The following is a 21,854-nucleotide window of genomic DNA, read 5'->3' as shown; positions in this document are numbered from 1 at the left end:
AATTAGGGTATCACAGATTTGCAAGTAAATGCAACTAACAAGGATTAAGTAACTTTTTAAAAAGTATATTTTTTAGGCCAGGTGCGGTGGCTTTACACCTGTAATCCCAGCACTATGGGAGGCCGAGGCAGGAAAATCCCTTGAGACCAGGAGTTTGAGACCAGCCTGCGCAAAAAACCGAGGCCCTGTCTCTATTTAAAAAAAGAAAAGAACCATCAGGCGTGGTGGTGCTGTGTGTCTATAGTCTCAGCTACTTGGGAGGCTAAAACAGGAGGACTGCTTGAGCACAGGAGTTCGAGGCTGTGATGAGCTGAGATTGTGCCACCACTCCAGCCTGGACAACAGAATGAAACCCTGTCTCAAAAAAAGTATGCTTTTTAAAGTGTAAAACTCTATATTAATTGTTTAGTAAACCCTTTAAAATTAGATTGTTTTAAGGTAACCCTGAGTCTAAAATTTTTTGGAGGAGGTGAGAAGATTATAAATTAGGTGAAAATATATATTCTTTAGAGTCTTCCCTCCATCAGATGACATTTTTCTTATTTGCATAATTTTTTTCTCCTAATTATTTTATACTTTGCTAGAGGAGTGTTTGGTTGATCAGTATCAACCTGGAGAGATTTCTGAGTCATTCTCTATCTATACCTGTTTTGCTTTGGTTTTACATTTTACCATTGACTATGAAATTAACACATTCACGACCAGCAAAATTTTCACTTTCTTAATTCTAAGAGCAGGTGAAAAATTTTAAAATCTGAAACTGGTTGCCACAAACTTCTGTCATTAGGCACAAGCAAATTCTTTTCTGAATTCTTTCTTTTTTTTTTTTAAGTTGTAGAGATGAGGTCTCACCAAGTTTCCCAGGCTAGTCTCGAAGCCCCAGGCTCAGGCAATCCACTCACCTCAGCCTCCCAAAGTGCTAGAATTGTAGGCTGAGCCACCAAGCCCGGCCATCTTTTTTAAATTCCAAGGGGCATTGCAGGTCATAGGTGGATTCAAAGATTACCTGACTGGCAGTTGGTAGAAGGAGTTAAGTTCTGATTAAAGAGTTTTGAAATCAGTAAAGGAAATGCTGAGTTGAGGGGAAAGGGGGAGTTGAGGAAGCTAAGGTTCTTGGTGTGTAGGTGAAGCCCTTAGAATAGATAGCAGTATTTGGCTCCTGGGAATTTTTGGGAAGGGGATTCTATGCAGATTTTCCCAAGAGATGGCTTTGCAGGGTCATAAAATATTTTCCCAAGAGATAGCTTTGCAGGGTCATAAAATATTTTTGATTTCCTCTTTCCTTGTTACCTGATGTTGGTGCGGATTTTTCAGGTCAGCATGGGCTTCGAGTGTGTCAACCCACTGGGTTGGCCAGCCAAGCCCCAGAGGTCATCTCAAGGGGCTGGTAAGCCAAGCCTGGAAATGTTGGCCCTAATGGGCTGGCAAGCCAAGCCCTGAGAGTGTTGCAGCCCCTAGAAGTATCTCAGCTTCAGAGTCTTGCCTTCTTCCATCAGCTCTCCCAGTTCTGCTGGCTCAGTCCAGCTTCTGTGATCTTCTGCAGCTCTTCAGGTCAGGTTCTTGTCTGGTCCCCGGAAAGAATGAGGAACACGGACAGCCGGAAAGTAAGAAGGCAGGATTTATTAACAGGACAGACAAGCTCCCACAGTGGGAGGGGACCCGAGGGAGTAACTGATTTGGAGCTGAAACCTGGTGTTTATATAGCCTTATGACTGAGCCGATTGGCTAGCACTAGCTGTAATCTTATTGGTTGGTACTCGGCAACAAACTGATTGGTTGTTTTTCTATCCCAGCAGTCAATACTTGAGCTCTAGCTTGAGGGGCTCACAGGTAGCTTGTTTACCAAGGCGTGTGTGTCAGCCTGAGAGGCCTGCTGGACGTTTGCTACATTGTTACAGAAGGACTTGCCTTGTCTGCCTGCCTCCTGCCTAGCCTTTCTCTAGCTATCTCCTGTCTCAATGTTATGGCAAAATCAGTCTGGAACGCAAACATATAGTATAGAGTTAATAAAAACTCATGAGACTTTACAGTTTGTAGGGCGTGACTTTTCAGGCCTCTTAGTTAGGAATTTGGGCAAGAGGAAAAAAGCTCAGCGTTTAGTCCTCACGTGGCAGGCTATCTCTATGTTATCATTCTGTTCCTACTCTTTTTTCTTCAAGTCTACTAAAACTGTGTCTGGTGTTGTATATTTAGTACTAATTTGTTGTCTGTGAATACACTTTGTCATTGAAACAGGAACATGGCTTTTCTTCAGATATAACTATTGTTTGTCTTATTTTTCAGGCCAGAGATCCTCAGCAGGAGCCTATGGAAGAGATAGAAAATTTAAAGAAACAACATGATTTATTAAAAAGAATGTTACAGCAGCAGGAGCAGCTGCGAGCTCTACAGGGACGACAGGCTGCTCTTCTAGCTCTGCAACACAAAGCAGAGCAAGCTATTGCTGTGATGGATGATTCTGGTAAACCACAGTCTTAGAATGTTGTTTTTATAAGCAAGGTTCAGTAAGTAATTGTATTGCAAGTTGGATGCTGGTTATTATATGAGCAGATCTTGACTGTTGACTAGTTTAGAAACCTATATGTCCTGTGCTTTTCACTGGTTATGCAGAAAAGGTTGCAGGGACAACTGTTTGCCATCATATTGTACCATGCACACAGCCAGTTTGCTATCCGGTTCATCAGAGAGTACACTTACGAGGTAAAAGAGAAAGGCTGTAATCCTCTTTTTGTTCTTTAGATTGATAGACCTCTTGATGGTTTTATTTCCATTTTTTATATTTTCTTCACCTAGGATTGTCGTTCTTTGCTTGCCTCCCAAGGAAGGGTTATAACCTTAAATGAGGCAGTGAATAAATTTATAAAGCATCTTTAGTGTTCAGTCAGTAGTAGCTGTTATTTCAGTTAAGTATGCAGTTGTATACACTATCTTCTTTGAACTAAATTTATATTTTATGCAGTGTTCCGAGACGCAGAAGTATTCATTTCTTCCTCCTTCCCTCATAGCCATTTGTGATGTAGGTGAAAATTTTATTGAGTTCTTTAGTATTAAGTATGATTTTATAAGTTTGTCTCATCAAACAAGGTGATGACCTTTAAGCTTAAGTATTTAAATTTCTCATTAAAAGATTGTTACTTTTTAAAGTTCTATAAGACTAAGTTATATTTTCTAGTAGTTTATCACCACCATTCCATTCAAATAATAATTTATCTTCCTTGAGCATCTATTTTTGTGAGTTTAAGTCCTCACTGAGGCTACCCTATTGTTCATTACTTTATTCTGCTGTCCAAACCTAGCCCCTGGCTCAGCTGCATGATTACTATTATAAGTTTGCATTTTCATAAAGAACTATATGACTTTCAAGTAACTTACTATTTTGTAATAATTATATAGTTGTATATAATATAGCATATGGTAGTGATTTCACTGATTTTTGTCCCCATTTTTCTCTTGTAAAATTTAAAGTACCATTTATTTTTATATTTAGAAAATAGATAATTTAGGAAAAGATAACTAAAATATTTCAACATAATGAATATTTCTAGTTTGGTTAATGACTATCTTTTATATATTTTCAAGTTTGGAGTATATATTTTCAAGTTTGTAGTATCAGGAAAGTTTCATTTGATAGTTTTGTTAATCTCAACTATTTACATTTTCTTTGGTCATCATGGACTGTAGGTTAGTAGAGCTTTTATTTTGTTTCATAAAGAGGAAACTAAAAGTTTGTGACTTGTCTAAGTTTTAGTGGAATTAAATCTCTTAAGTTCTGTCAAAGGTCATCTTTCTGTTTCTGAATATGAACTTGTTAAAGTAAGCAGTATATTATTTTGAGTTGAGAACAGGACTATAATAAACAGGAATTTTAATTTGAATTCATTTCATATTATAATATTTTTAAAACAATTTTAGTTTAGTAATTTTAAAACAAATTTGCTCGTCTATGCGATTTTACAAGGGAATACTGATGAAATACCATGTATAGTGTTAAATCTTTTTATATATAAGCATGGTATCATAATTATCTTGGGAAAGAGGGCTTCTTTCAACTAGCAAGTTGTGCTGGGCTCAGTGGCTCAGCTTGTAATCCTGTGCTTTGGGAGGCTGAGGTGAATGGATTGTCTGAGCCCGTGGGTTCGAGACCCAACTGGGCAACTTGGCGAGACCTCATTTCTACAATAAATAAAAAAATTAGCCAGGCGTGGTAGTTCAAGCTACTAGAACGGCTGAGGCGGAAGGATTGCCTGAGCCCAGCAGGACGAGGCTGCAGTGGCCGGAAGTGTGCCATTGTACTCCAGTCTGGGTGACAGAGTGAGACTCCCAACTCAAAAAAAAAAAACAAAAAAACAACTAGCAAGTTGTGTATCAGTTATCTGGACTGTAATTTTTTTTCTTTTTAATGTAGAGTTTGGACTAGATACATAGAATCCCATATAGCCTTGAAATTCTAATTTCTCAGTGAAAAAAGCTAGTATTTTCCTTTAAAACAATCAGTTTGTAAGCAATGTCTCTTAGAACTGGAGAATTAGAAGTGAGGATAGGAATGGAGTGGTTGGGTAGTAAAGCAATAGCTATTATGAAAATTATCATCAGGAAACTGCTGTTGGAATATGAAGGCATTTTTTAAAATTGAGAAGATAAAATCCATGGTCTTTTAATATGACTTACATCACAAGTAACCACTTCAGTAAATTATCTGTTCTACTGCAGGGGTTAGTAAACTATGATCAGCTGGATTTGGCCTACTGCCCGAAATAAAATTTTGTGAAACACAGCCATGCCCATTTGCTTACATATTGTCTATAGTTTCTTTTGCCCCAGAACAGCAGAGTTGACCTAATACATTTACTATCTGAACCTTTTTTTTTTTTTTTTTTTTTGATTCAGAGTCTTACTCCATCGCCTAGGCTAGAGTGCAGTGGTACCCTCACAGCCATGCCAGCGTTGACCTGCTGGGCTCAGGCGATCCTTCTGCCTCAGCCTTCCAAGTAGCTGGAACTACAGGGATGTGCCACCACACCCAGCTAGTTTTTCTTGATTTATTGTGGTCTCACCAAGTTGCCCAGGCTGGTCTCGAACCCCTGGGCTCAGGCAGTCCTCTCACGTCATCCTCCCAAAATGCTGGAATTATAGGTGTGAGCCACTGAGTCTGGCCTAAATGAGAGTAGCTCAAGCTCTTTTTGAGTTGGAGTCTCACTCTTATTGCCCAGGTTGGATTGCAGTGACACGATTACAGCCACCACAGCCTTGACCTGTTGGGCTTAGGCGATTCTTCTGCCTCAGCCTTCCAAGTAGCTGGAACTACAGACATATGCCACTATGTGTGGCTAATTTTTTTTTTACTTATTGTAGATATGAGGTCTCACCAGGTTGCCCAGGCTGGTCTCGAACCCCCAGGCTCAGGCAATCCTCTTGCCTTGGCCTCCCAAAGTGCTGCGATTACAGGCTGAGCCAACTACCTAAACCTTTAAGAAAAGTTTGCCAGCTCCTGTACCAAAAGCATTTAGTCTATTTGAGGATCTGGGGATTGAGACCTGTCAGAATCAGTTGTGCTGTTTTAGACTATCACTTTCCCTTCCACTCCCTCAACTTAGACTGATAGACCTGCCCCACCTCAACTCCACTGAATCACTGTTATTAATTGGGGTGTAATAATAGTAACTCTGCTTGTATGTTGGGACTGAAAAAGGTGAACTACCATACTAGAGTTTTGTGTGTCCCTTATTTTTAACTTAGATTGGAAACTTCTAATAAAATAATTATTGGCAGATGAATATGAGGGCTAACTAGTTTCAAGTTGTGTTAGGTGAGATTTTTAAATTCCTTTTTTTCCTAAATTTGTTTCTAGTTTATTGAGATTAGATGTTTGATTTACTTACATTAATGAATGGTTGTTAATTTTCTTTCCAGTTGTTGCAGAAACTACAGGTAGCTTATCTGGAGTTAGTATCACATCTGAACTAAATGAAGAATTGAATGATTTAATTCAGCGTTTTCATAATCAGCTTCGTGACTCTCAGGTAACTTAATTGTTTTAGTATATAGTTGGGTTTATAAATCACATTAATTTTTTTTTTCTCTCTTTCTTTTTTGAGTCGAGGTCTTCTGTCTCTGTCACCCAGGCTGGAGTGCGGTGGCACAATCACAGCTCACCACAGCCTCAGTCTCTTGGGCTCAAGCAATTCTCCCACCTTAGTCTCCTAAGTAGTTGGTACCACAGACATACTACCATACCTAACTAATTTTTAAAATATTATTACTTTTATTATTTTTTGTAGCAACAAGGTCTTGCTTTGTTGCCTAGGTTGGTCTCGAACTCCTGGGCTCGAGCAATCCTCCTGCCTTGGCTTCCCAAAGTGCTGGGATTACGGGCATGTGCCACTGCTCCTGGCTAAAAAAAAATAACATTAATTGGAACAGTGGTTCTCAAAGTTTAGTAAGCATAAATACTATATTGCCTGGCATGATTGTTAAGCAGTATAGGTTCTGGTCAGTGGGATGCCTCTACCTCTAAAATTATGATTCATGGATTTGAGGTGGTCTTCTTAGGTGATTTCAATTCTGGTGGTCTGGGGACTATCCTTTAAGAAACATTAAATTAGAGTAAAATCTATTTGGAATGAAATGATTAGTGAAGTTTTCTGTGTATGCTACTAGGTGATACACTGTTAACATTCTCTTTTCCTCTGAAAGACTGTTAGTGATCACAACTTTTAAGAGTGAGGTTTAAATCCATGTCCTTAAAATATTTTACTAACAATTTTAAGAAAGTTCTAATTTTAATTTGAGAGTTAATTAATGTTGTCATTTCATGAACTTTGTAAATAATGATTTGAATGTAAATTTTCAATATATGGGCCTTGGGTAACACAATATGAATTAATACCTCTTTGCTGAAAATGTGTATGATTGAAGATGCAGTGTCTCTTGTCTTCTTGCTGGCCAAGTGGAAATAAAAGAATATGATCCAACCACTTTGGAGAGTTATTTAGCAATATCTAGTAAGTTTTTTCTAGGGACCCTGCTGTGATCTACTTAGAGAAACTCTCACATTGTACAAGGAGATAGATATAAGAATGTTAATGATAGCATTGTGTTACTGGTAAAAAAAAAAAAAAACAACCAAAAAACCAAACAAACAGAAACAGCTTAAATATTCATGAACAGGAAAATGGATTAATGAATGATAGTATATATAGAGAGAGTGAAATCCTATACAGCAGTTACAGTAAGTGAACCATAGCTAATGAATGAAAAATGCAAGTCTAAGAGGGACACTACTTACCTTATATTTAAAAAATGCATAAAGAATGTATATTTTAATGGATACATACATAGGTATTACAAAATAAAAACATGTATGAGAATGATAGATACCTAATTCCAGATTATTATCATCTCTGGAGAGGGTAATGCATTGGAGAAGGATACATATATAGCTTTAGCTAAGTCTGTAACATACTATTACTATTTTTAAAAAAAGAATTGATGCAAATATGAGAAAATGTTAAAGTTTGACTAAGCACAATGGGAGGTATTAATTATATGATTCCCTAAGCCTAAGTGGATTTTTAAAATGTTTCATAATAAAAAAATTAGAGGAACAGAGGAGAGAAGTGATAGAAAAAATCGGATAGGTTTAGAAACTAAAGTTCTAAAACAATGGCAAGAGACAGAATGAGATTTTTGAAAATTTATTCTGTATAACATGCGACATTGTTATTACTTAATTGAGCATCCAGGTAATAATGTCCAGTGAATGCAAGGTTATATGTATCTGTAAAATCACGTCCAGTCAGCCCTCTGTATTTGTGGGATCCACATCTATGATTAAAACATTGGATTAAAAACATTTTGGAGAAAGATAACAATACAACAATTTTTAAACTGCAAGTTTAAAACATACAGTATAAAACTAGTTATATAGCATTTATATTGTATTAGGTATTATAAATAGTCTAAAGATGATTTAAAGTATATGGGAGGATGTTTATAGATTATATGAAAATACTCTGCTACTTCATATAAGGGACTTGAGCATCTGCTGTTTTTGCTGTCCCAGGGATTTTGGAACCAATCCTTTATGGATACCAAGGATGTTACAGTGGCATAACAGGAACCATTATTTGGGAATAGAGTGGGCATCATACTTAACCCACCAGCACAACCGAGGCAAATATTTCCTTCTCTTGTCAAAGAATACTTAGGCACTTAAAAATGAGAATGCAGCTCTTAATTACCTGAGTCTTAATTTTTTTTTCATTTTCTTTAATAAGCCTCCAGCTGTTCCAGACAATAGAAGACAGGCAGAAAGTCTTTCCTTAAGTAGGGAGGTTTCCCAGAGCAGGAATCCATCAGTTTCAGAACAGTTACCTGATGAGAAGGTTCAACTTTTTAGCAAAATGAGAGTGCTACAAGAAAAGAAACAAAAAATGGACAAATTACTTGGAGAACTTCATACACTTCGAGATCAGCATCTGAACAATTCATCATGTAAGTAAATATGGTTCAGCAGTGTTAGGTAGAGGTCACATAAGTACATATACTGTCACATAATAGTAATTTAGTAAGTAGTTGGTGAATGAATAAACATTTTCTCAAGAAAATTATTTGTGTAGAGATAAGAATTGCATGTGAAAAGTTAAGTAACAAGCCAATGTATGATAAAAGCCAAGTAAATTGTAAATCTGTTCTGTAATTTAGTAAAGGGAAAGCCTTGAAGAATTGGTAGGATTTTACTAAGGGAAAGGTAGAAGAGAAGGTAACTATTTGGTACTTGGACATAATACTGTATTTTTTAACATATTCAAAATTTTTCCTTAAGGAAAAACTAATCCAGTTAGTACTTTGATTTAAAAATCCTGAAACTATGAAACATAGATTGAGAGTGTTTATACAAGAAAAAGTGAGATATGAAAAACTTATATAGTATATATGGTTTCGTAGAGAACATTTACAACCAACCAGGGGACTTATATTTACTTTTTAAAAATTTAATTAATTAATTAGGCAGCTATAACTATAGAAACTACCTTTTCTGCTCCACAGGTGTTTTACTTGCTCTAAATCAGACCTAGTTAAAATAGTCTTCAGTTGCTATCCTAAAACCTTTCAAACTTCTTTCCTTTTTTTTTGGAGCTGGAGTCTCACTCTGTCGCCCAGGCTGGAGTGCAGTGGCACGCTCACAGCCACCCCAGCATTGACTGGTTGGGCTCAAGTGATCTTTCCATCTCAGTCTTCCAAGTAGTTAGAACTACAGGCGTGTACTACCATGCCCAGCTAATTTTTTTGTTTATAGAGATGAGGTCTTGCTAAGTTGCCCAGGCTGTTCTCAGATCAGTGGACTTTGGTAGTCCCTTCACCTTGGCCTCCCAAAGTGCTGGGTTTTCAGGCTTGAGCCCCTTTGCCCGGCCTCAGTCGAACAGTAACAGAGACTCAAGCATTGGAAATTGGAGTCTAGAAGGGCAACTCCAAGTGATCATTAAACATTCTAACCATTGTCTTACTAAAGAAAAGACAAGGAATAAAAACATCATCTGTGAGGTTCTTATCTACACATTTCCTGTTTCTTTGCTATGCTCAAAAGAATCTTAACTGTTCCTGTCCTAAAACATACACTTTTCTTTTCCCTGACTTCTGGTAGTCTCTTCCTTCTCTAGTATATAATCCCACTTCTTATCCTTTACAAATATACGAACACAACTTAAAAAAACTTAAAATTCGAAAATTGTACTTAAGACCCTGTATTCAGTTTTGTTCACATTCTTCCTTTAAGTAGCATTCTACCTGTTGCTGACTCTATTTTTTTCTGTTTTTAAATTTTAACAAATTAAATATTTTAATTTTAGATTCAGGAAGTTAAAGTGCATGTTTGTTACATGGGTATATTGCATACATGTAGGGATTGGGCTTCAGGTGACCCATTCCCCAGATAGTGAACATTTTACCCAATAGGTAACTTCTGAGCCCTAACCCCCTTTCCAGACTCTCCCCTTTTATAGTGCTCAGTGTCTGTTATTTCCATCTTTCTATCTTTATGACTATTTCGCTCTCATATAAGTGAGAACATTTGTCTTTTTATTTTTCGGTTAATTCACCTAGGATGATATTCTCTAGCTCCATCTGTGTTGCTGCAAAGAACATGAGGTTTTTTTAAATTAATTTTTTTTATTTTTAACGTCTGCATAGTCTTTCATGATGTGTATGTACCACATTTTCTTTATCTAGTCAGTCATTGATAGGCACTTTGGTTGGTTCCTAGACTTTGCTTTTGTGAATAGTGCTGCATGAACATACAAGTAAGTAAAGGTATTTTTATTTTTATTTTTTGAGTTGAAGTCTCACTCTGTTGCCCAGGTTGGAGTATGCTCATGGCCACCACAGCCTTGACTTGCTCGGCTCAGGTGATCTTTTTGCCTGAGCCTTCCAAGTAGCTAGAACTACAGGCAAGTGCTACCACTCCCAGCTTATTTTTTCATTTGTTGTAGAAACAAGATCTCACTAAGTTGCCCAAGCTGATCTCAAACCCCTGAGCTCAGGCAATCCTCTCGCCTCAGGCCTTCCAAAGTGCTGGGATTATAGACTTGGGCCACCCCTGCTGGCTTTGGGTATCTTTTTATATAATTATTCTTTTCTTTTGGTGGATACCCAGTAGTGGGATTCCTGTGTTGAATGGTAATTTTATTTTTAGTTCTTTGCAAAATCTCCGTACTGTTTTCTATAGAGGTTGAACTAGTTTACATTCTCAGCAACAACGTATGAGTGTTCCCTTTTCTCTGCATCCATACCAACATCTGTTGTTCTTTGACTTTTTAGTAATAGCCATTCTGACTGGTGTAAGATATCTCATTGTGGTTTAATTTGTTTGTCTCTGATGATTAGTGGTGTTGAGCATGTTGATGTTTGTTGACTGCTTGTATGTCTTCTTTTGAGAATATCTGTTTATGTTCTTTGCCCACATTTTGATGGAGTTTCTTGTGCTTTTTTTGTTGAGTTGTTTGGTTTCCTTGTAGATTCTGGATATTAGTTCCTCGAGACATAATTTGCAAATATTTTCTCCCATTCTGTAGGTTTTCTCTTCATTCTTGATTATTTTGCTGTGTGGAAGCTTTTTTGTTAAGTCCCATTTGTCTGTTTTTGGTTTTGTTGCCTTTGCTTTTGAGGTCTTCACCATAAATTCTTTGCCTAGGCCAATCTCCAGAAGAGTTTTTTTCCTAGATTTTCTTCTAGGATTTTTATAGTTTTAGGTCTTATGTTTAAATCTTTTGTCCATCTTGAGTTAATGTTTCCATATAGTGAGAGGTAGGGGTCCAGTTTCATTCTTCTGCATATGGCTAGCTAGTTTTCTCAGCACCATTTATTGAATAGGGTGTGCTTTCCCCATTGTTTATTTTTGTTAACTTCGTTGAAGATCAGTTGCTTGTAGGTATGTGGCTTTATTTCTGCATTCTCTATTCTGTTCTATTGATCTATATATATTGTACCAGTACAATGTTCTTTTAATTACTGTAGCCTTGTAGTATCATTTGAAGTTAGGCAATGTGATACCTCTGCATTTGTTCTTTTTACTTAGGATCACTTTGGCTATTCAGGCTCTTTTTTGGTTCTGTATAAATTTTAGGATTTTTTTTTTTCTGTGAAAAATGATGTTGGTATTTTGGTAGGATTGCATTGAATCTGTAGATTGCTTTGGGCAGCTTGGTTATTTTAATGATATTGATTCTTCTGATCCATGAGCATGGGATGTTCTTTTATTTGTTTGTGTCATCTACAATTTCTTTCATCAGTGTTTTTGTAGTTCTTCTTATAGAGATCTTTCACCTCCTTGGTTAAATGTATTCCTAGGTGTGTGTGTGTGTGTGTGTGTGTGTGTGTGTGTGTGTGTGTGTGTGTCTCTACTGTAAATGAGATTGAGCTCTTGATTTGGTTCTAGACTTGAGCATTATTAGTATATAGAAATGCTACTCATTCTTTATGTTGATTTTGTATCCAGAAACTTTACTGAAGTTGTTTATCAGGTCTGTGAGTCTCTTGGAGGAGTCTCTAAGGTTTTCTAGGTATACAATTATGTTTTATCAGCAAACAGACAGTTTAACTTTTTCCTTGCCAGTTTGGTTGCCTTTTATTTCTTTCTCTTGCCTGATTGTTCTGGCTAGGACTTCCAGTACAATGTTGAATACGAGTGATTGATGACTCTTTTTTTTTTTTTTGAGTTGGAGTCTCACTCTGTCGCTCAGACTGGAGTGCAGTGGCCGCTCCCGGCCACTGCAGCCTTGCCTGCTGGGTTCTGGTGATCCTTCCGCCTCAGCCTTCCGAGTAGCTGAAACTACAGGCGCGCGCTATCACGCCTGGCTAATTTTTTGATTTATTGTAGAGATGAGGTCTCGCCAAGTTGCCCAGGCGGGCCTCGAACCCATGGGCTCAGGCAGTCCACTCACCTCAGCCTCCCAAAGGCGCGGGATTACAGGCTGAGCCACTGAGCCTGGCGATTGTTGACTCTTAAAAGTCATTTTGTCTCACTGGGATGCAGTGTGAGAGCAGTAGCAAAGGGTAGAATGGTCAAAGGTTAGAGTGAAGAAACTGTTGGAAAATAGCTACAGTAACTGTGGCGTTAAAGTGAGCAACAGACCTGGAATCTCAGCATTTTGGGAGGCCAAAGTGGGAGGATTGCTAGAGCCCAGGAGTTCGAGACCAGCCTGGGCAACATAGCGAGACCGCGTGTCTGTTTGAAAAAAAAAAAAGTGAGCAACAAATAATGATGGTCCCTATGAGAAAGATATTCACAAATGACATTAGCTTTGAAATGGTAGGAGGTAGAGAAGTGCAAAGATTCTTAATCTTCATTAATTATCCTTGAAGGCATAATATATCTTTGTCTGTTAGTAAAACAAATTAAATAGAAAAGGAATTAAAGTTAGCTCAAAGACTGTAATATAGAGGATTAGCCATCATCTAATTAGAAAATTTTATTGCTATTTAATATTTCATGTTATGGAGGTACCCCAGTCATTTTAACACTTTGGCTTTGTCTCCCAGAGCAAACAGAGTTTCTTCCTGGTGGCCACACATTATTACTCTGGGCTGTGGGTTTGAAAAATTCATGAAGATATAATCATTTAGAACAGCCATATAAAGATTGCAGATTGAATACTGCTTATTATATACAGTGTCTCTGTTTAACCTAATCTGGAACCAAGTTAATAAGTACTGTAGTTTCTTTTCCAAGATAGGATATCATAATTCTTGTTCATTTCCGTCTTGTCTTTTTCTTTTCTGTTTTAACACAGTGATTATAATGCAAAAGTGATAGAATCTCTGGAAGAAGTAAAAATGTGTCTTTTTGTGCATTTTGATGTGTCTAGTTGTGGAATATGCTAATAAACAAGTGTTATGGGTTTATCCTTAAGTTTCAAAAATTCAAGCGTGCAAAAATTAAATTAAGATTTTTACTTTTTATTTTTCTATATCCAGACAAACTATGCATAAGTGTTGCTTGATACTGTGTTTGTTTATTTATGGTAACTAGTAACTTTTTCATTTTTGTAGTTGTGCCTTCTTCAGCCACTCCACAAAGGGGTGTGGATCAGAGAAGTACAACTTCAGCTCCCACTGCTCCTGTGGGCTTGGCACCAGTTGTCAATGGAGAATCCAATGGCCTCACATCATCTGTTCCTTATCCTGCTGCTTCTCTAGTCTCTCAGAATGAGAGTGAAAATGAAGGCCATCTAAATCCAACTGAAAAACTCCAGTAAAACATTTTTTATAAATCATTCTTTACATAGATTAGAATTAAATAGTATAGATAAATTCTGTATTTTTTCTTTGATTGTGTTGACAATCCTGGCAAAAACTGGGTGCATTTAATATTAAAAACAGTTCTTAAATGACAGGATAGAAGAAGTGTATGTGTCTTATGTGTGCATTATGTGAGTTGTCTAAGAGATATGCTGTAACACAAGTAATTTCTGTGAAGTGAAGTTATCTTTTTGTTTTTCAAATAGAGGATCGAAAGTAGGACTATAGTTAAAATATTTTTATATTCAAATGGTTTAGAAAGACCAGGCTCTATCTAGTGTAAGATAGCCCTGAAATTAAACCACATGAGGCTATGTTACCATGGACAAATAATTTACCCTTACCAAGCCTCTGTTTCCTCATTTGCAAAATAGGGTTAATAACATACATTTTCATAAATGTGTTTTAAAGATTAAAAATCATTAGCATATTCTTGGCACTTTGTAAGAACTCAACAAACTTAATTGTTATTTTTGGTAAACATATACTTTATAGGCCTCATTGTAGGCAAATTGGGAACCTTTTGTAAATGCTCAATAGTATCTACATGCGTGATTTGCCTCAGAGGCGGTATTTACATTGAGTAATACTTCACACTTTTGATACTTAAGAAACCTAGACGTATTTTTGACATTGCCTTTTCTGCTGTTAACATTTATACCTGCTTAAAGTGAACAAATAAAAATTGGGTTTCATATGCTTTTATTCCTAATACAACCTAAGAAAATAACATGGTGAGATTTTGAGTAAGCCATACTTGGCATTAAACTCATTACATCTCAGTCATACCCCCTGGATATTTGACTAAGTCTAAATTTTGTTTGTGTTGGTTGCTATTATATGAAAATAATATATGTGTATTTTGCTAAAATGGGTATAAATTGTTTATCAGGAAGTTAAATGAAGTTAGAAAGAGATTGAATGAACTAAGAGAATTAGTTCATTATTATGAACAAACATCAGATATGATGACAGATGCTGTAAATGAAAACACGAAAGATGAAGAAACTGAAGAGTCAGAATATGATTCTGAGCATGAAAATTCTGAACCTGTTACTAACATTCGGTAAGAGTTTTTTGATATATTTTTCCAACATACTATCCTGACCTAATAGTTTCAGGTGAAGACAAAAATACATCATTAGCGTGCTCATTATTTGCCTTTTACTTAAGCTTTTCTCTTGTAAGTTTACTATTTTGGTGAGTGTCATCATCCATGCTCTGTAAAGAATGACAAATAGGGAAGTATTTTATGTGGTAATTCAGTAAATTTCTGTTTATTGGGACAAATTCAGGTAAATCATAAGACATATCTAACATACCATTTTCCTACCTCTTTAGTTTTTGTTGTAATTTTGATTTCTCAGATATTTTTCTTAAATTTCCAGATAGCTCATATGCAAAAGTTAATAGAAAACAGCAACTGATTATTTAGAACTTGAATTTAAATAGACTAACCAGCCAAGTTCTTAGTTGGTAATTATTTTATCAGCTTTTCTAAAACTTTGATCTTTTTTTTTTTTTTTTTTGATACCTTAAATAACTCCAGGTTGTTTTTTTTCTTCTAGAAATCCACAAGTAGCTGCCACCTGGAATGAAGTAAATAGTAATAGTAATGCACAGTGTGTTTCTAATAATAGAGATGGGAGATCAGTTAATTCTAATTGTGAAATTAACAATAGATCTGCTGCTAACTTAAGGACTCTAAACATGCCTCCTTCTTTAGGTATGATTGACTATATTTACAGATAATTTTGCCAAACTCTTGTGAAGTGAATTTTCTTTCATTTGTATTCTTAAGTTTATTAAAAATTACTGATTGCAGTTATACATGTTTTTAGCAGATTGTCGATATAATAGAGAAGGAGAACAGGAGATTCTTGCTGCACAAGGTGAAGATGATGAGGAAGAGGAGGAAGAAGCTGAAGAGGGAGTCAGTGGAGCCTCATTATCTAGTCATAGGAGCAGTCTGGTTGATGAGGCTCCAGAAGATGCTGAATTTGAACAGAAGATCAATAGGCTTATGGCTGCAAAACAGAAACTTAGACAGTTACAAGATCTTGTTGCTATGGTACAGGTTAATATTACTTGGTTTTTAAAATAATTATTTGGCAAATAGTACAGTTTTAAGTAAAATTTGTTTCTGATAATTATGTTGGTGTAATCATAGTTAGTATACATTTATTTATTATATGCCAGATTTAAATTTTTAGCACTTTTCATGCTGTACATCAAAGGTCAGTAAACTTTTTAAAATTCAAGATGAGTCAGTAGATATTTTAGGCTTTGTAGACTGTACAGTCTCTATCACAACTTCACAATGCAAAAGCAGCCATATGTAATACCTAAACAAATGAGCATGACTGTGTGCACATATAGCTTTATTTACAAAAGTAGAAAGGTTTTGTTGTTTTCTTGTTGGTGACTCTGGCCTTACATTGTGTAGAACTTGTAACAGCTCAGTGAGGTAGTTATTAAACAGATTGAGAGGTGTTAATTGCCAGAGTTCATATGACTATCAGAACCAGAATTCAGACTGCCTGATACCAGAGCCTGAGATCTTAACCCACATGATATAAAAGAAAAATGTATATATTGTCTTAACCAATAAAGTTAAATTAGAACTATTGATCATAAATTTTAAAAAGCAATTTTATACATATGAAGGTATAATTATGTAACAATTAATACTTTGATACTATATTGACTAATGGTGGGCCAAAGACTTACTGAGCTTTTTGCGGTTTACTAAATGTGGTATAATCTAAAGCAACAGAAATGATTTAACTTTTAAAATAATACCTTTTTAAAATCTTTTTCTACTGTTATATATCCTTAGCCTTTTCCCAACAGAAATATTTCAGAGAATCTTTCTAAATTATTGAAATGTGTATGAGTTTTGAAACCAAAAAAACTTGCCGGGTGTGGTGGCTTTAATCCTAGCACTTTGGGAGGCTGAGACAAGAGGATTGTCTGAGCCCAGGGGTTTGAGACCAGCCTGGGCAACTTGGTTAGACCTCTTCTCTACAATATATCAACAAATTGACTAGGTGTGGTAGCACACGCCTATAGTTCCAGCTACTTGGAAGGCTAAGGCAGAAGGATCACCTGAGCCAGCAGGTCAACACTGGGGTGGCTGTGAGTATGCCACTGCACTCCAGCCTGGACGACAGAATGAGACTGTGACTCAAAAAAAAAAAAAAGAAACCAAAAAATTACTCCTAATGTTTATGATGACTGTAACTTATATAATATTAATAGATATTATACCTCTGGTAAATTTAATGAATGAATTGTTTTCATTAAGATTTGTTTTGCTTATTTTAAATAGAAAAGAATGATATATGAAACATTAAAATTAACTAGATTTATAAATGTTTGTAAAATGGGTTTTTTTGTGAATGACAAACTCGAGTTTTATTTACAATTTCTTTTATAATGCTGCTTACCTTTGAATTACTCAAGTAAAAGGTAAATGTGCTCTACCTTTAAAAAAAAAAACAGTATACATTACTAGTAAACTTCTTGACCTCCATTCATAATTTCATTCTTTTTCACAGAGCTTGCTAGGCTTTTTCTGTGTGCTTATATACATCAGTGAACACCTATTTTCAAAAATACACAGTGTTATATTTGTGTGTGTGTGTTTTTACAAATTGTGGGATACACTATTATTTTATAGCTTGCCTTTTTTCCTACTCCACAATGTCTTAGAAAACTTTTCAAGTTAGTTTGTATAGTTCCATGTAATTATATAGATAAATAACTATGAAGCTTAAATTTAATGATATAGATGAACAATTATGAAATATAAGTAGTATTGCATCATATATATGCACAATATATATAATTATTTTTAAATGCAGCATAGTTTTCTGTAGTATCAGTGGACCTTAATGTAGTTAATCTAGCATCCAATGACTGTATACTTTTGTGGTTCCTATTCTTTCACTATTTAGAAATAGTGTTCCAGTGAACAACATTCTTGCACATGCTTTTGTATTTATTAAGAAAGATATGAAGAAATGGAATTACTGTGTCAGAGTTGATGTTCATTATAATTTTAATGGTCATTGCCTAATTACTCTCTAGAATGACTGTATTATTTGATACTCTTCTAAGCAGTGGTATAGGAGTCTATTTATTTTGATTGCATTTTTCTTAATTATTATACTGTGGCTTGTTTAGCCATTATTTGGATTAAGTTTTTCTACATTTTTCCCTGTTACAGGAAGAGTTGTTGAGGGAGCATAAACATGTATACAAACACACATGTAAACGTGTGTATATAGAACACATATAAACATGTATGTAAACACATGTACTTTCTATACTGCTTTAATTTTTTTATGTTCAAATTTACAGACTAGTGGTATTTACAGAGGTATGAATTCGATGATGTCTATAGGTATCAAGATTATTTTAATATGATGATGCTGTTTTAGGATGATGATGCAACTCAAGGAGCTGTCTCTGCCAGTACTTCAAATCTGGACGATTTCTACCCAACTGAAGAAGACATCAAACAAAATTCAAATAATACTAGAGGAAATGCCAATAAAACACAGAAGGATACTGGAGTAAATGAAAAGACAAGGTATGTTAAGCTTTGGACCTTCATTTAATAAAAATTTAGTCCCTATTAGGGCGAAGATTCTCAACTAGATACTATGTTTTGTTGTGCCTAATGCTATCATATTTTATTGGGAGTTCATAAATGTCAATTTAATTGTAGAGAGAAGTTTTATGAGGCTAAACTACAGCAGCAGCAGAGAGAGCTAAAGCAATTAAAGGAAGAAAGAAAGAAACTGATTGAGATTCAAGAGAAAATTCAAGCACTGCAAAAGGCATGCCCTGACCTACAGGTAGTTATGAAACTTGTTTCTTTTCATTTGTCTGGAAAGAGATGTTTAAAACCTAATGTTAGCTGAAAGTACTCTTTTTAGTACTAAGCTGACATATTTGTGTTTATTTTGTGATTAATGAGATGGATGAACTAATGAAATGGGTTGGAGATAGTCATTTACAATATGAAAGACAGCACACGGTAATGTACTGTGATTATTTTCATTCTTTTACTTATTGAGTAGCTAGCCATAGATTTAGAACATGCGTACTCATGACTATTATATTAAAATATTCTGGTTTAAACTTTGTAATTATGGTACCAAGTATTTCCATCTTTTACTGACGCTGAATTAGGTAATAACACCTTTAAGCACTGCGTTCTTTAAGGAGAATGGTTATGTGTAGTTTGAACAGTGTATATACTTTTGCTTATATATTAGTGTACATTTGATACTGAGATTGAACAGACAATTAGATATATTTGATGAAGTCAGATAATCAGATAATAATTAAGGGAAGGGAATAGAATTTTTTTGCTATTTTTCTAACGTTTATTGATTAGCTTTACCTTCAGTTAAGTTTTATTTTCAAAGAAAGAGAAACACATCAGTAGACTCTTGCCTTTTCCACTTTATCTGATCCTCGTTTCTCTTATCCCCAATCTATATAATGTCTAGAAGAATATGTGGCAGATTTGATTGAATACACAAAATTTTTTATAATAACATTTTAACCCTATTGTCTCTGTTGTTCCTGAGGGTTACTATTGGTCGACTCTAGCCTATGTTTTCATTTTTGTTTTCTTATTTCAAGTTATCTTTGTATGATGATGGCCATTAGGGTCTGGTGATAACAGATTAAGTATGGCCCTAGAGCCCTAGAGAAGAAGTAAAAGAACTGCATTTGTTAAATTAATATAATTGCTTTAATTCTTCATAATAATTTTTTTGCCAATACTTTTTTAGCTGTCAGCTGCTAGTGTGGATAATTGTCCTACAAAAAAATATATGCCAGTTGTTACTTCAACCCCATCTGTTAATGAACATGAGACCAGTACAAGCAAATCTGTTTTTGAGCCTGAAGACTCTTCAGTAGTAGATAATGAGGTATTATAAATTGTACCTTATTCTTCCTGAGTTGTTCTTAAGACACATTATAAGAAGGGAAACTGAATATATGTGAAACATGTTTCTAAACGGTAGTCTGTTCTATGTCTTTTAGTTAGGGAGGAAAACCAATTTTTTCCAAAAATTAATTATCTTTTTAAAATAGTCATATTCTTTAATAGTAAATATGTGGCAGAATTACATATAGTAAATATTTGGCAAAATTACATATAAGGAGGTAGTTGTGGCAAATTATCATCATTTCAATTAGAAAGACCTGTTATATGTAATTTGTAGAAAATATAACTTTTAAAATAGTTTATGAAGTAGATTTGGGTGCTGCTTTTTTCTGTTAAGAATTGATGATTGACTGGGCTCGGTGGCTCAGCTTGTAATCTCAGCATGTTGGGAGGCCGAGGCGAATGGATTGCCTGAGCCCGCAGGTTCGAGAACAGCCCAGGTGACTTGGTGAGACCTTGTCTCTACAATAAATCAAAAATTAGCCTGGCATTGTAGAGCATGCCTGCATTTCAGCTACTTGAAAGGCTGAGGCGGAGGGATTGTCGGAGCCCAGCAGGTTGATGCTGGGGTGGCTGTGAGTGTGGCACTGCACTCCAGCCTGGGTGACAGAGTGAGACTCTAACTCAAAAAAAAAAAAAAAAAAAATTAATGATTGCTTAATTCTTTTTATTCATAACTAAAATATTGTTTTAACCTTCATTGATATCTTAGTGTAAAACTAAGAGAATGAGAATAGAACGCTTTATTGATTGACAATATTATTAACCTGTTATTTTTAAGGCTACAGCAAATTCAAGTATTTATTTGATTCTTATTTTTTAAAAAATAGTTGTGGTCTGAAATGCGAAGACATGAAATATTGAGGGAAGAGCTGCGACAGAGAAGAAAGCAGCTTGAAGCTCTGATGGCTGAACATCAGAGGAGGCAAGGTCTAGCTGAAACAACATCTCCGGTGGCTGTGTCATTGAGAAGTGATGGATCTGAGAACCTGTGTACGCCTCAGCAAAGTAGAACAGAAAAGTAAGACAGTTGTATAAGTCACTTTTTTTCTTATAAAATATAATTCAGTTTTGTTAGCAAAGTAAAAAACAACATTTAATCACATGATCATGCAGTTTGCAAAGAGCCAGTAATAAATAACATAATTCATAATTAGTTTCTTTATTGTTATTGTATATGTTTAAATGTATAGTTTATTTATGTTTAAATTTTATTTTGAAGATGTGGGGGTACAATTCAGGATTAGGTATATAAGTGGTCATTGTACGGGAAAGTTTGGGCTTCCCTTTGGTCCCCACTTTGCCTGGTTTGAGATCTGGTACTCTTATTAATGTTATATGTCCTCCTCATTCCCTCCCCTCCCCCGACAGTTTCTGGCTACTGCCAATCCTTACTTATAGTATTCTGGTAAATGTTTAGGGTCTGCTAATGAGTGAGAACATATGGTACCCAGTTCTTTGTTTCTGTGATAGACTCTAAATCCGTCCAAGTTGCTGCAAAGTTCATAATTTTGTTCTTCTTTTTGGCTGTGTAATATTCCATTTTGTATATGTACCACTTTTTTTTTAGTCCAGTGTCAGTGGGCAGCAGGGTTGGTCCTGTGTTTTTGCTATTGTTAATAGTGTTGCATAAACATGCATATACAGGTATGTTTTTTGTAAAGAGATTTAAGTTCTTCCGGATATAGTCCCAGAAGGGGGATTGCTGGGTTGTATGGATGGTGAATGTCTAGATCTTTTAGGAATCTCCACACTGTTTTCCATAGAGGTTGAAATAGTTTGCATTCCCACCAGCAATGTAGAAGCATTCCCTATTCTTTGTGTCTAGTGTGTTTTTTGTTTTATTAATGAAGGTCTCTCTTATCTTACTGGAGTTGGGTGGTAGGTAACTCAGTGTGGTTTTGATTTGCATTTCTCTGATGGTTAGACTGAGCATTTTTTCATGTCTGTTGGGTGCTCATATATCTTCTTTTGAAAAGTGTCTACTCAAGTCTTTTGACCACTTTTTTTTTTGAATTGGACTCTCACTCTGTCGCCCAGACTGGAGTGCAGTGGCCGCTCCCGGCCACTGCAACCTCGACCTGCT

General features: G+C 35.6%; 1 protein-coding gene across 3 annotated transcripts in view; it reads left to right on the top strand.

Annotated features, from left to right (window-relative positions):
* PCM1 (pericentriolar material 1) overlaps positions 1–21,854 on the top strand; it is a 97,541-nt gene that overhangs the window by 17,066 nt on the left and 58,621 nt on the right. For 2 of the 3 annotated variants that reach the window (XM_021713833.1, XM_021713832.1), the window contains 11 exons: positions 2,284–2,461; positions 5,911–6,020; positions 8,277–8,493; positions 13,561–13,747; positions 14,687–14,860; positions 15,363–15,520; positions 15,639–15,871; positions 18,240–18,391; positions 18,530–18,659; positions 19,608–19,748; positions 20,599–20,789. In XM_021713833.1, the coding sequence (XP_021569508.1) occupies positions 2,284–2,461; positions 5,911–6,020; positions 8,277–8,493; positions 13,561–13,747; positions 14,687–14,860; positions 15,363–15,520; positions 15,639–15,871; positions 18,240–18,391; positions 18,530–18,659; positions 19,608–19,748; positions 20,599–20,789 (1,871 nt within the window). Of the gene's footprint in view, positions 1–2,283; positions 2,462–5,910; positions 6,021–8,276; positions 8,494–13,545; positions 13,748–14,686; positions 14,861–15,362; positions 15,521–15,635; positions 15,872–18,239; positions 18,392–18,529; positions 18,660–19,607; positions 19,749–20,598; positions 20,790–21,854 lie in introns of all 3 variants that reach the window. The other variant, XM_021713831.1, reaches the window with a different exon arrangement.

The sequence above is a fragment of the Carlito syrichta genome, unplaced genomic scaffold (assembly GCF_000164805.1).
Source record: "Carlito syrichta isolate Samal-C Ts95f unplaced genomic scaffold, Tarsius_syrichta-2.0.1 Scaffold304757, whole genome shotgun sequence".
NCBI classification, from domain to species: Eukaryota; Metazoa; Chordata; class Mammalia; order Primates; family Tarsiidae; genus Carlito; species Carlito syrichta.
This window is presented reverse-complemented; position numbering and strand designations above follow the sequence as displayed.